At 37.4% G+C, this 13,976-nt stretch overlaps 1 protein-coding gene across 1 annotated transcript in view; it reads right to left on the reverse strand.

Annotated features, from left to right (window-relative positions):
• Positions 1-13,976, reverse strand: part of Ofd1 (OFD1 centriole and centriolar satellite protein) — a 41,937-nt gene that overhangs the window by 24,580 nt on the left and 3,381 nt on the right. Inside the window, 8 exon segments of the mRNA XM_032890413.1 lie at positions 378-484; positions 2,268-2,441; positions 2,620-2,756; positions 5,342-5,435; positions 6,025-6,029; positions 8,290-8,329; positions 8,412-8,480; positions 10,870-11,070. Of these exon segments, the coding sequence (XP_032746304.1) occupies positions 378-484; positions 2,268-2,441; positions 2,620-2,756; positions 5,342-5,435; positions 6,025-6,029; positions 8,290-8,329; positions 8,412-8,480; positions 10,870-11,070 (827 nt within the window).

Consider the following 13,976-nt stretch of genomic DNA (forward strand, 5'->3'; position numbering starts at 1 on the left):
CTGTATTCAGATCCCAAATACCCACAGGCATGGTGTGGGAAATGACAGAGACACTCTGATGCCCAAAGCTTGCTGTCCAGCTACTGTAGTCAATCACTGAGCTTCAGGCCAACCAATGAAAGATTTAGAAAAAATATGAATGAAAGATAAAGGAAACTACCTCACATTGACCTCTGACCTTCAGAGACATACATGGGTAAGTGCACCTACATGTACCCCTTACAGGCAACACACACACACACACACACACACACACACACACACACACACACACACACACACACACACACACACACGATCTTTAGAAAAGGCTAGGAAATTTAGACATAATACTTAGTATAACTTTTTCATATCCAAAAAGAACACGTATTACTTACAATTCAAAAGCTTCGATTCGTTCCTTCAGCTCTGCTTCTCTACCTCTAAGCAAATCTATATCATTTAGTAGAAGCTGTCTCTGAGCATAAATTTCTTTTGTTTCCATCTGCATAGGAAAACATTTACTTTTAGCAAGCAAGCAAAGTTAAATAAAACACTGGAACTCAGACACCCTTATTCTAGAACACAATGAAAGCTACAGATACTTAGGGTAACAATTTCTCCTCAAAGAGACTTCAATGAAGATTTGGTTTTAAAGTTATATTGTAGTTGCACAAAAATGTATTCTTGTACACAAAACAATTAGCCCCTCAGTGAATGGTAAACTACACTGCCATTGTTAGGAATATAGATTCCTAACACCCTAGTATAGCGCTTTAGCATCCCCCATATTCCCTTACTTAAAAATTTAGTAAGTACAGCCAGAAAAACTTTAAATATGCATATTTAGTAATGAAATTCCCAAAGAAGATAATCCCCTTGGTGACTGATGATGGTACGTAAATGTTTGTTTAGAGATCATTCTGATTCCAGCTATAGGCTCAGGTGAACTCCCAAGTGAATGAGCCATCCCATCAGTGAACCAACCCCACCAGGAGCAGAAGAGCTCCTCATCTTAACAGAGCTCACAATTTGGTTGAGAGAGAGACAAATAATCACTCAAGGATGTAATGATTTCATAACTTAAGTATACAATGACCACATGCAGAAATAACACATGTATGAGCCATTCAGTGAGCTGGGGAAGAAGCCACTGAGGTGACATCAAGGTAGGTCTTTGAAGTAGAACAATACAGTCTTAACAGGGAGAGAGGTGGACAAGCATCCAAAGGCATGGTATAGCCAAAGAGGATGATAATCTTTAATACTTTCTGGTACTACTAACTAAATGAGGATCTAGGCAGTCACCAAGCTGAAAGTAAAGTTGTTAGTCTAAACATAGCCCAGTATCTTAAACATCTATGCCTATTTTCATAGATGAAAATAGTTCATTTCCTAGATAATCTAGATATACTTCAGAGGTCCTACCTATATCATGCTGGATAAGAGGCCTTATTGAAAAGAGCCAGCAAGGGTGAACTCTAGGGGGAAGCACTCCTATTTTGAACATTTCTAATAACTGCTCTAGATAAACACTGAAAACAGTGGTGGGGGTCCTGTTTGACTGAAGACATTCTCTTAGCAAACAAAGGGGTTTTCCTGAAGGAGATCTGCCTGAAATGTGACTAGGCAACTCTGAACACAGCCTACTCCTGAGACTGCCAAGTATCCCTTCATTTCCTTCAGGATGGGGCCACCCACCTTCTTACCTGCTTCTCTTTGATCTCTTCATCCCCTTAGCAGAGCACCAAGGTTTTTAAGTCTTGAGGCTGCCTTTCTCAGGTCAAATTAAGTTTAGCAAAACACCATTTCTCAATCACTTCTACCTTCCCACCGTCACAGAAAGGGGCGAGCAGGTGCTCATAAATGATAAATCCTCCCCGGAGCCAGAACAGAAGCCTCTTGTCTAAGCATATGGTTTGCTCTGCCACTTTCTGGCTCCTGCCTTGGCTGGGTGCTGCAATGGTAACATCCTCTGTGTTTTAAAGAACTACTCCCACTCATCCACAGAAACTACCTCCAAGCCTCTCCTTAAAGCCCTCTTCAATTTGCCTGGCAAGACTGAGAGTGTCTCCTAATCAGTGTAAACATTCACCCCAGTTCTTTCTTTTTGACCACTGCTGAGCAAAGTCTCCCTGAGCTTGCCAGTCTCAGCCTTCTCTGTATTCCTAACAGGAGTCCCACCTGCACCTCGAGAGCCTTACTTCATCCGAAGCCCTTTCTAGATCATTCTACAAAGCTACTAACAGCAGGACAGAGACACCCAGTAAAGTATTACTACATATTACCTCTTGGTGCTTTTTGATTCTTTCCAGAGTGTTCTTTTCCTGAGAAATGAGGGCTTCATTTTTTGCTTGACAAGTTCTTTCAAATTCATTCCGGAACTCAGCCAATTCCTTTTCATATTTTCTTTTCTCTTCCATCTTAACTTTAGTTATTTCAGCTTCTCTAAAATACTTCAGCTATGAATCGAGCAGAAAGACTAAAAATAGTTCCTTAAAAAGAGTATAAATACACCCCTCATTCACTCCATCCCTTAATAAAAAGGGTCTAGATTTCCCCCCACGTAGCCAACGTTAAAGCAGTAGAGAAGGTAAGTGGGCCTGGCTCTCATCAACAGCAGCGAGGACTACAGCTTACCTTCTGACACATTTCTACCTGAAGCTGCTGCTGTATTTCTTTCTTATACTCATTTAACTTGGTCTCTAAAGATTCTAGCTTGGGACGATGTGGAAAAGCTTCTGCAAATTGATCATCGATAAGCTGAAACTTCTCGGCTATTAAAAAAAATAACACAGTCAATTAGGAAATATAAAATCAACTCAGTACGCTATACAAGAGGCCCAAAGCAGACTGTACTAAAAGGGGAGTGCAGAGATGTCTGCTACCTACTTTGAAATAGATTCAAAGACCGAACCAAGCAGAGAGCTAAGTGATAAACAAGTAGAATGCAAGTATCACAGTAGCACTGTGTAGGCAAATAGTCACCGTAACATTGTTTCAACTGTTCTGCATGTTTGGAAAGATTGATAATAAATTGGGGGGACAAGTATAAATCAATCTCTTCTCAGTTTTTAAGTGCACAAAGCTTGAATTAGAGTTGAATTAAGGTTGACACACATTCAAAACAAGGACTTTAGAAGTATAAAAACTATGTACTTTAATTCTTCTTGTCTTTTACAGATAAGGAGGGTTAAGCAACTATAGCACAACCAGGCTCAAGTTGAGGCCTGCTGACTTTCTCATACCGAATCTTTTTCCAGGAGGCCCTTGGCCCTTAAACTAACCAGAGAGCCAAACCCAATATGAGGCAGAGAATAAACCTGAACATGGAGTACAATCCCATGCGCACACACACAAAAATCACCTTCAGAGCACACATGGAAAGAAAAGGATAGCAAGAGTAGATTAAAATACTGAGTGTTTTTGACAGGCACAATTGTGGCCATGTTTTTCCAGCCACTTATTTTCCAAATAAGCCTTAACCACACAGAATAAGACAAGACTTTCTAGTCACATGGTTATCACTGAGTATTTGAAATGACATCAATCCGAGTATAGAGTATAGTAAAAATAACACAATAGATCTCCAAGAATTGCCATAAAAAATGAATGTGAAATATTTCACTAATGTTTTTATACTATTTGCTTGAGGAAATATCCTGAATGCTTTGGGGTAAATAATTAAGATAAATTTCACCTGTTTCCATTTTTTTAAATGTAGCCATTAGGAAATTTAAATTTTTCTAGTGTTTTGTATTACTGGAAAGCTCTCGTTTACAATGATAACATATTTTGCTAATGGTATTAAAACTATACTTAAGGGCCTAGCTGGAGAATATCGCTTTGTAAATGATGGATTCCTTATCTTCCTCTAAGTTAAAAGGCACTACTAACGATGAGCCAAAAAGATGATTAAGCACACCAGTACAGATAACTGCTTTCCATCTCTTTTGACATAAAACCAAAAGGTAGTTCTCCTTTGCTTGGTTGCTGTGACAAGCACCATGACCAAAAGCAACTAGGGAATAAAATGGTTTATATTTTCAGCTTATACTCCAGGTCACAGTCCAGCAGAAACACAGAGAAATGCTTACTACCTTGTTCCTTGGCTTATACTAAATTTTATAGAGAGAACAGGACCCCAACCTAGAAATGGTGTTGCACACAGTGGGCCAGGCCCTCCTACATTGTACAAAACAATTTCCCACAGACATACCCATAGCCCAATCTTATGGAGGCAATTGTTCAGTGGAGGGTCTTCTTCTAAGCCAACTCTAGCTTGTGTCAAGTTGACAATAAAAACTAGATAACACAGGTAGAAGACACTAGAAAAAGGTATTGAGTACAAAATCTCTAGGCCTTGGACCAAAGATATTGGACTCTATCCAAATGGAGGTTTCCAAGTCAAGCTCCTCACTGAGCACCTCAGTTTCAACTATACAATGAAATGATGGGACAAAGACTTCTCTAACTCTTTGCAAACAGTTTATAACATATTGTGGTGGTATGAATAAAAATACTCCACCACCTTCCCATGGGTTCATATATTTGAATGCTTAGTAACCAGGGAGTAACACTATTTGAAAGGATTAGAAGGTATGGCCTTGTTAGAGGAAGTCACTGTCACTGAGGATGGACTTTGAGGTTTCAAAAACCCAAGCCAGGCTCAGGAGCTCTTTCTTCCTACAGCCTGCAGATCTTAATGTAGAACTCTCAACTTCTTCTCCAGCTCCATATCTGCCTGTGTGCTGCCATGCTCCCCACCATGATGACAATGGACTAAACCTCTGAAACTGTAAGCAGGCCCCAACTAAAACACATTTCTTCACAGCAGCAGAACACTGACCAAAACATATACCAATTTAATGGCTAAAAATATAGTCAGAGAACACATGAGTTTCGTAGTTAAGAGAGGTTAAACTCCACAAGTAAGGAAGAACCTGGATCTTGGGATCCCTATAAAAGTGGACAGTCAGTGTAGCCCTAGAATTCAGAAGAACAGATTATGAGAGTAGAAAGAAATTCCTAGTCCCTCCAGCATCACAATTCCAGAAAAATGAATTTCTTTGTCACCTACGTATAGGCAGCATTTTTCCAGATCAAAGAAAAAGACATATATTATGATACTTTTTTAAAAAAAAAAAAAAACAAGGCTAAGTAAGGTGTTATGCATCTGTAAATACTGGCATTCAGAGGACGCAGAGGCAAGACAATCAACAGCTTGAGGCCAGATCCATTTACAAAGTGAATTCAAATCCAGCCAGGGCTAAATAGTGAGATCCTGTTTGTAAAATAATCAAGCAAAAACAAAAATAATAACAAGATAGCTAGCAGAATTGAAGAAAGAAGGTATAATTACCTAGGGACACTTGGCTAGGAAATGTGGTGCTTGTCTGAGTTTCCACATCACAGCTGTCTTTAGTTTGATGATATTCTGCCAACTCTTTAAGAAACTCATAAGAAAACCTAAAAGTATAACATACATAGTTTTGTTTCAGAACATCATTCAACTATTGCTTTATTGCTGTTTATGAGTCGAGTTATAGCATTATCATTTGATTACCAAGTAAAGGTCTTTCCAAGCATGATATAAATCTTAAAAGAAACAGAGATCGCTATAACCACAAAAAAAATATAAATTTACATATGGCATAAAATAAACTCAAAAGACAAATGATATATAGGGAAAGACGGATGTCTCATTGTAATGTCAAAGAACTCTTACAAATCAGTAAAACAAAAAAAAAATAGAAAAGACATGGACAAAGTTCACAGGAAAAAAATTTAAATTGAAAAAACATGAATACCTTTTAAATGTTAAACAAATACACAAAACCCATAAGTAAATGCAAATTAATAACATAAGAGAGAGACATTTTCTGCATAACATTGTAGCCCTGGCATAAAATCACTGATAATGTCAATGCTGACATGGGAATCTAGGAGAGCAACTTGTTAGTGTCCCCATATTTTAACCTAGGCATTTTCAATTGACACTGCTGTACTACCTTTAAGTAAGGGCACAAAGTATATGTGATACACACTTACTGTTTCTTACAGCAAAAAGCAAGCAACAACTGAGTCTCCTTTAATAAAGATTTAAATATGTTCTTTAAACATGATCTAAAGTTAAAAGAACTCCTTCATCAGCCAAAATACAATCTTTTATCCCTTTCTACTAAAGATTTTAAAACTCTACTCCCACAGCTGTAGCTTCCTTTAACTTCCATTTACAAACACATTACTCCATTATATAAAAATCACACACTAACTACCTATACTCTCATTCATAATGGGAGTCAGTTCTCTTCTTCCACCATGTGGATCCTGGAAACCGAACTCACATAGTTAGGATTGACAACAGGTACCTTTATGTGCTGACCCATCTCAATGGCCCAAATTCCCATTCTTAACAATGAGAATGTTGGCTCTTATTCTCTACTACCTGTAGACTTGACTGAAATTTCACAATTATTACTAAGTCCTATGCAAATAACTATCACACACAATACAGTCTAATTCAACTGTTAGGCTCCACTAATTTTCAAAGTTAAGAAGCTCAGCATTCTCTGAGTCCAAGTGAGAACATTACAGTAACGCTGTTTGGCCACAGTCTATATTCCATCCAGCGATCACTTAATCTCCTAAATTTGAATTGAAGTTCTCCTTGTACTGATTTTTGCCAAAATTAACAAAAGGTTAATGGTTAGCCAAAGAGAGCTCTACCCTTTGGTACTTGGATGCTTAACAGAATTGCTACTCAGTTTCTCTGGGTTCCAGAGATTTTTATCATAGTAAGCTGGTAGCAGGTATTAGTCAGATGTTTGCAGAATCAGAAGCACTTAAGTAGACTATGGAAACATGGGCAATAATCTTTTAAAAATAATATAAACATCTATAGTAAAGTGGATTATTCCTAAATATTGTTTCAAGCTCGAAATTTCCTTCTCAAAATTTTGTCAACAGCTATTAGTGACATAGTCTAAGGAGTGCTTTCTAGTATAGCAGCCATGTAACTGAATTTAAATTCAGCTAAAATCAAGTACACTGTTCAGTCAGAGTAAGTAGCCCTATTTCAAGTATCACATGACCTTAGTGGCCACCACATGAGACAGCAGAGATAGGCATTCCCATTAAAAGCAGAGGTATGGGGTTGGGGATTTAGCTCAGCGGTAGAGCACTTGCCTAGCAAGCGCAAGGCCCTGGGTTCGGTCCCCAGCTCCGAAAAAAAGAAAAAAGAAAAAAAAAAAAAAGCAGAGGTATACTAAATAGCATACTGCCTTAAAGTTCGGAATGTAGGGTCTTATCTATTCATTTACTTAGCAGAATGGGACAAAAGATAGTCATCTTTTATTTTGAATAATAATTCACTTGAATTTAGACTGCCCAACACATTTGTACAAACTGATCCAGCTTTAGCCTTTGAAAGCTGATTCACTGTGGAACGTAGGGTCAGTTGCCATAATGAAATTCAATAGGGATGATCACTGTTGCAGGAAGCCTAGAACATCTTGTAAGCCAATTTACTCACCTGTTTCGAGCATTACTTCTAAGAAACTTGGCAATTAAGTCAAAGACTAATAGCTAGTTGAAAGTAGACATGCAAATGTTTGCTTCTTAAGTTCCAACTTATGAACATCCTAGCTGGGATGGCTAGGCAAACGTCCTAACACAAAAGGCCCAGAGCAACATGTCACAGACTACTTAAAAAGAGCAAATGATGAACTGTCACTGGCAGTCAAGTTGCCAGGTTATGTTTAAGACACAAAGCCCATCACCAAGTCTAAAATACAGGCCAGCAACCATAGTAACAATATACTATATGAAAGGCCAGTATCAAGGTCAGGGGTGAGGCAACTTATCAAGAAAGTATAAACAATTTACAAAAAAACCCCATTGACATCTGAAAGAAACTACTAATACATTTAAGACTTCATAAATTTCATTTGAGGGGGATAGCTAATATATGAAGATAGTCAACTCACATTACTAGTTTTTTTCAGGGGAGGGAGTTACTGCATGTTTATTGTATTGTTAAATGTTCTAAACAGCGGGTATTCTGTAAACAGCACCTTCACGCTAGACTCTTGACTACTGTCTGCAGTGTCCTTCCTTGAATATCTAAGACTTATTAAATAGAGAGAAATGTGAGAGAAATAATCCATTTTTACCAGCATAATATGTGAATGGTTGCTTATTATTTTCATTCTAATTAAATTTCCTATTCTTCTCCCTGATAACCACAAGCTTCGCATTTTTATAAACAGCAGCACATATAAAGATCTTGCTATTCCCCACAAAGATGACAGCTCCTACCTTTTTGGTTGTCTTTATCAAATCCTGAAATCTGTTAAAGGAAAATATTTACTTTTATTAATTGCTCATTTATAAAAGCAGCAAATCAAAGTAGATCATAAAAACAATCTTACCAATGATTTATAGAGATTGGATGAAGGGTTAATCCGAATGAGTTGTAGTAAATCCTGCATAGTAAATATCTTAAAGAGAAAAAAGAAAAAAAGATTAAGTAGCTATGGTGGTCTGAATATGCTCGGCCCATGGGAAGCGACACTAATAGGAGTTGTGGCCTTGTTAGAGTAGGCATGGTCTTGCTGGAGGAAGTTTCTTATTGTAGGGGTAGGCTTTCAGGTCCTATGCTTAAGCTCTTCCCAAGAAAAGCGCTTCCTGCTGAAGAAAGTCCCCTCCTGGCTGCCTTCAGATGAAGATATAAGACTCTCACTCAACTCCTGCTCCTGAACGATGCCTGCCTGGATGCTGCCATGCTCCTTGCCATGATGATAATGGACTGATCCTCTGAAACTGTGATCCAGCCCCAATTAAATGCTGCCCTTTATAAGAGTTGCCTTGGTCATAGAGTCTCTTCACAGCAATGGAAATCCTAACTAAGACAGTAGCCCTTGTGGACAAGTTTAAATGATAAAGATGTTACCGAATATAAATTTAAGACTAATTTCAGATTTAAAATAATATTACAGTTAACCCAATAATATAAAAGGAAGGCTTTTATGTTAACAAGTTACAATAAATATATTAAGGTCAAAAGATCAAATAGTTTGTTACTTTTTAAATTACATTTATTTAGTGTATATGTGTGTATTAGGAGGACATGAACATCCTATGGTAAACATGTGAAAATCAGAGAACAATTTGTAGGAAATTAGTTTAATCCCTCTACCATGTGGGTCCTGGGACTCTACCACAGGTCATCATCCTTTAAAACAAGTACCTATATCTACTAAGTGATCTTGCCTGCCCAAATAAAATATCTTAAATGAAATAACCTCCCAATACTAACAGGAATGCAAGAAATGATTAATGCTTTACAGATAACACTCAATTATCTAGTTAACCAGTGGCTATATGAATAAATTTCAGGATCCTTACAGGTATTTAAAAATGTAAATAAACTCAAGGTTTTACTATTCTTATGATAATGACTATTGTGTGCCTAAAACATTTTTAATCACACAATTATTCTTAACATACATATTTCTGTATAGTATGTATCATGTACTAGAACACAGATACAATGTATTTTCAAGTAGTTTCCCTTTAAAGAAAAAGTTCTGGTTGGCATTTATGTATTAGAAACTACTAATAATATGAACTGGCTTAACTATTACTATAATTATATAACTATTACACAGTAAATTATAAAACATCACTAGACGATGAGCTAAAAATGAATTCTTGTTTTAAGCCAGTGTCATATTATGTATATCAGGTTGGCATAAGTCTCACCAAGATTACCTAAAATTTGGGATTTTCGGTCTGTCTAGTGCTGAGATTACTATGTGTGCCCCTATGCCTACTTTAAAAACATAAATTATTTATTCTGTCAAGTTGAATACAGTTGTTAATAAAGTACAGCATATTCAAAGTCAATCATTCTTTAGAATATCAAGATTGTTCATATTTCTTAAAACTTTTGGATGATTACAAACAACACATACACACACACAAAAAAAAACCCCACCAGAAATGAACCCTATTGTAAAAGATAGACTTGATTGACAGACAAATAAGTGTCAATTTGGGATAGGTGACTGCTGCCAACATAACAGTAGATGAGGGATATTGACAGTGTGGGACAGTGGGGTGAGGAGAGTATTATGAAAACCACAATCAATTGTACTGCAAACCTAAAATCATTCCAAAAACAAAATTCTATTTTAGATAATATACAAGTACTGAGAATGTTTGTTAAATGTGACTTTAAATTAATTAATAAATTGGATTATTATGTTCAGTGATGGTGAGAACTAATTAAAATCATCAGTGACTAAACTATAAGACATGTGCTTTTATAGTTGGGAACTTTATAGATTTTCTTAAATTACTCATTTTGTATGCCTCTTCTGTAACTACAAAGCAGAGAAATATCTGCAGTAATCTAAAAGGAACACGTTAGAAATCAAAATGTTCTGTCTTATAATGCTATTTAGAAGCTACTCACTGTGTGTAAATCAAAATTGCTTCACCCATCTACAGTCTGAATCTTCATCTGAAACACACGTGCTGCCAGCAGTGCACCTAGTACATTATCAGTTTCCCAGTCAATATTACAGAAATGGCAGTTACCAGTTTATTAAGCCACGTGGAACGTAACATTATTTTTAGCTCCAAAATATTTAGTGATTCCACACATCACTATTTTACAAAAGACTGAAACACCAAAGCATTAACAACAGCCACATTTGGTACTCATTTGTTATCTAAGAGAGTATGTTTTATGCAGGAATGGCATCAAAGATGAACAAGAAATGAAGCCAGCCAGTCAAGGGACAAGCAGGGTAATTATGCAGCACTTCACAGTTACTAGAGGGAAAAACTGTCAAAGGGAAATTCAAACCCACCAGACTTTACCTTTTCTTTTGCCAAACCACTTTCTGGAAAGAAAACAGAAAGTGAATACTCATAGCCACATCTTTGTAAGTGATCTGCCACCAGCGAGTTAGAAGCGCCTATTAGTAGGGAACTCCCTTCCACTGAAATGGAAGGGGGCTTCACTTCTCCACTCAATACAGGATGCATCAATTCATGAACTAACTGGTTTCGGAGTTGTGTCTAGTGTAAAAACAGGGGAAAAAACGGCAAATTAAATTACATTTCACCAGAATAAACATATACACAGATCTGTCCCATTCACTGAACTCTTTCTAATTTTCAAAATGACTCTGGATCTATAGGCAGAAGGTAGGAACCACTTCTTTCACAATTTCTCTTACCCTCAGTGGACTTGGGCAAAAGCTTTCTTTCCTCAGCTTCCTCAATCACTGTCCACCAATCATAACTTGACCTCTCTAAAAGCAATTTCAACTGTTTGTTATCAGGAAATCCAGCCAAAGGGAAAGTTCTGCCACTTCATCCCAACTGTGGACTGTGGCAGTCCATGAAAGTACTGGTATAGTATTGATCAAAATAAAACTTAGTTGTTTTTTGTTTGTTTGTTTCCCAGGACAGGGTTCCCTGGCTGTGCTGAAACTCACTCTGTAGATGGATCTGTCTGGCTTCGAACTCAGAGATCTACCTGCTTCTACCTCCCAAGTGCTGGGAATAAAGGCCTGAGCCACCACACTCAGCTTAAACTAACATAAGAAGTAACATACAGGCAGAAATCTAGTAAGCCCCAGGAAAGCTTATCAAAAAATAAAACAAAACAAAAAACAAACAAAAACAAAAAACAAAAAACTACTGGCAAGATTTCTCCAAGAACAAAGGCACTTGCCATGTAAGCCAGATGACCTGAATCATCTGATACTGGTATCTGAGATGGAGGAAAAGAACGGACTATGAAAAAGTTGCCTCTGACTGTCACATATGGAAATGTGTGCAGCCATGCATATACACAGGCATTCTTTTACAAAAAGAAAACAAATGCACTATCATATAGGGTATTCATTCATATGTCAAGCCACTGGAAAATAAATTTCTCACCACTGATAAATGAGAAAATAGAGGGTCACAGTAGATAATTTTCTTCATGTTACAACACTGGCTTGCTTATTCATTTGAATTATAAGAAAATCTCCTAAATTAATGAGACTACTAAATTTCAAGTAGCTTTTTGCACATAGCTTTCAAATGTACAGCTGTGCTTAACTTAGCAGCAAGCTGCCTAGATTCTTGAGGTTCTGTATGAGATGAAATATAATTATTTAATACAATGAAGCCTCAAAAGGGGTCTTTAGCTCTTTCTTCTATCCTTGACTATGGTAGAATGACTGCTGCTAAAATCACGTTCCTAGGAGACAAAAATGGCATCTACCCCTCTCTCTACAGTCCCAAGGACAAATGATGTATTAAAGTTCACTCTGGGGAGCAACTGAGTTTATTAGGTCTGCTTACAGAGAAATGAATGAGGTATATTATATGTAGGAGTGTATAAGCAGTCACAGCAAATGAATTCTCCAGCCATTATGACGATTCTTTTCCCAATCTATATACTCTAGCCCCTGCCTGAGAATGGGGCCATGTACAATCAGAGTAGAACTGCAAACAACTACTAGAGAGAAGTGACTGGATATTCAAGAGAAGGTCCCATGGAAGGAATGTCAGCCTAGTTTTGATGATCCAGCTCAGTTCCTGAAGATGGTAGGAGTTTGGCTCAGAAAATAGTCCTACACAATAATGGTATATATATAAGTACCATGACAGAACATGTGATACATCTAAAATCCTCTAGTTAAAAAGGCATTTACACTGAACAGAATACACACACTTGCCATTATCAATCATTCACAGCCTAACATGGTAAAGCAAAAAGGAAAGAAGAAAAAGGGAGGATGCAGCATCTTTCACCAACCAAATTTAGAAGTACCTTAATTACATTCATAATATACTGAGAAAATGAGCTGTTCCGTCCCAGCTTAATTAACAGAAGAATTTAGGATATCTTCTAAAAGAAAAAATGAGTGGTGTTGTGTGCTGAAAGGGAAATAAGAGCAAGACAAACTGAAATGGCAATTATAAATGAATTGCCATCTTGCTTCAACCACAAAAAGCAAAAGGTACTTGCTAGTAGGGGTCATAAAATTACCTTGGAGCTTTCCAGCAGCCAATGCACCAGGGAAATCTGTTCAAAATTAAATTTTGCAGGCTGAAGATATAGCTCAGTCAGTAAAGTAGTTTGCCTTACAAACATAAAGATGTGAATTTGATCCCCAAGACCCACATAAAAAGCCAGGCACAATGGAGAACAACTGTTATCCCAGGCTGAGAAGGTAAAGACAGGAAGATCCCTGGGGCTGACAGTCCAGCTAGTCCACTTGAATTAGAGAGCTCCAGGTTCAATGAGGAACCCTGTCTCAAAACAGTAAGGTAAAATGCAACTGAGGAAGACACCTGACATCAACATCTGGCCCCATACCATATATTAGAGCAAGTGCGCCCCTTACCCAGATATATGATGTTCCTAAATAGCTTGAGGGCTAGAGCTATATCTCAGTTGGTAGAGTATTTTTCCTTTCATGAATAAGACCTCAGGTTTGATCTCCAGCACCAACTAAACAAGTGATTCAAATAAACTGGGAAATCTAAGGTGGTCCTTGGCTCTATACATAGTTCGTCAGTCCGGGCTACAAAACCCTGTCTCAAAAAAGTGGTTAAGAGTATATGCTACATAATCGTGAGAATTAGGGTTTACATCCTAGTACCTGAGCAATAAGCCAGCTGCCAACATGAGGGATCGGACAGCCTGTTCAGGCCCCCATGTACCTATATGCACACACACTACACATGTGTACACACTCAGGCAGACATAAATAAAATCCTTAAAAATATAGCATAAAAGGACATTTATCACAAACTTAGTGGGAGACAAAAATTTGTCAATCTTAACCAGTACATCTCAGAAATGGTCTTAAGTAGATCAAAAATAAAGAAACAAATGAATTGACAAGTTTCATTTAATATATACCTAAATTCAATGTAGGAGAAGATGCCTAAAATCCTATCACGAGGAAGGTTGAGGC

This window comes from Rattus rattus, chromosome X (assembly GCF_011064425.1).
Source record: "Rattus rattus isolate New Zealand chromosome X, Rrattus_CSIRO_v1, whole genome shotgun sequence".
Lineage (NCBI taxonomy): Eukaryota > Metazoa > Chordata > Mammalia > Rodentia > Muridae > Rattus > Rattus rattus.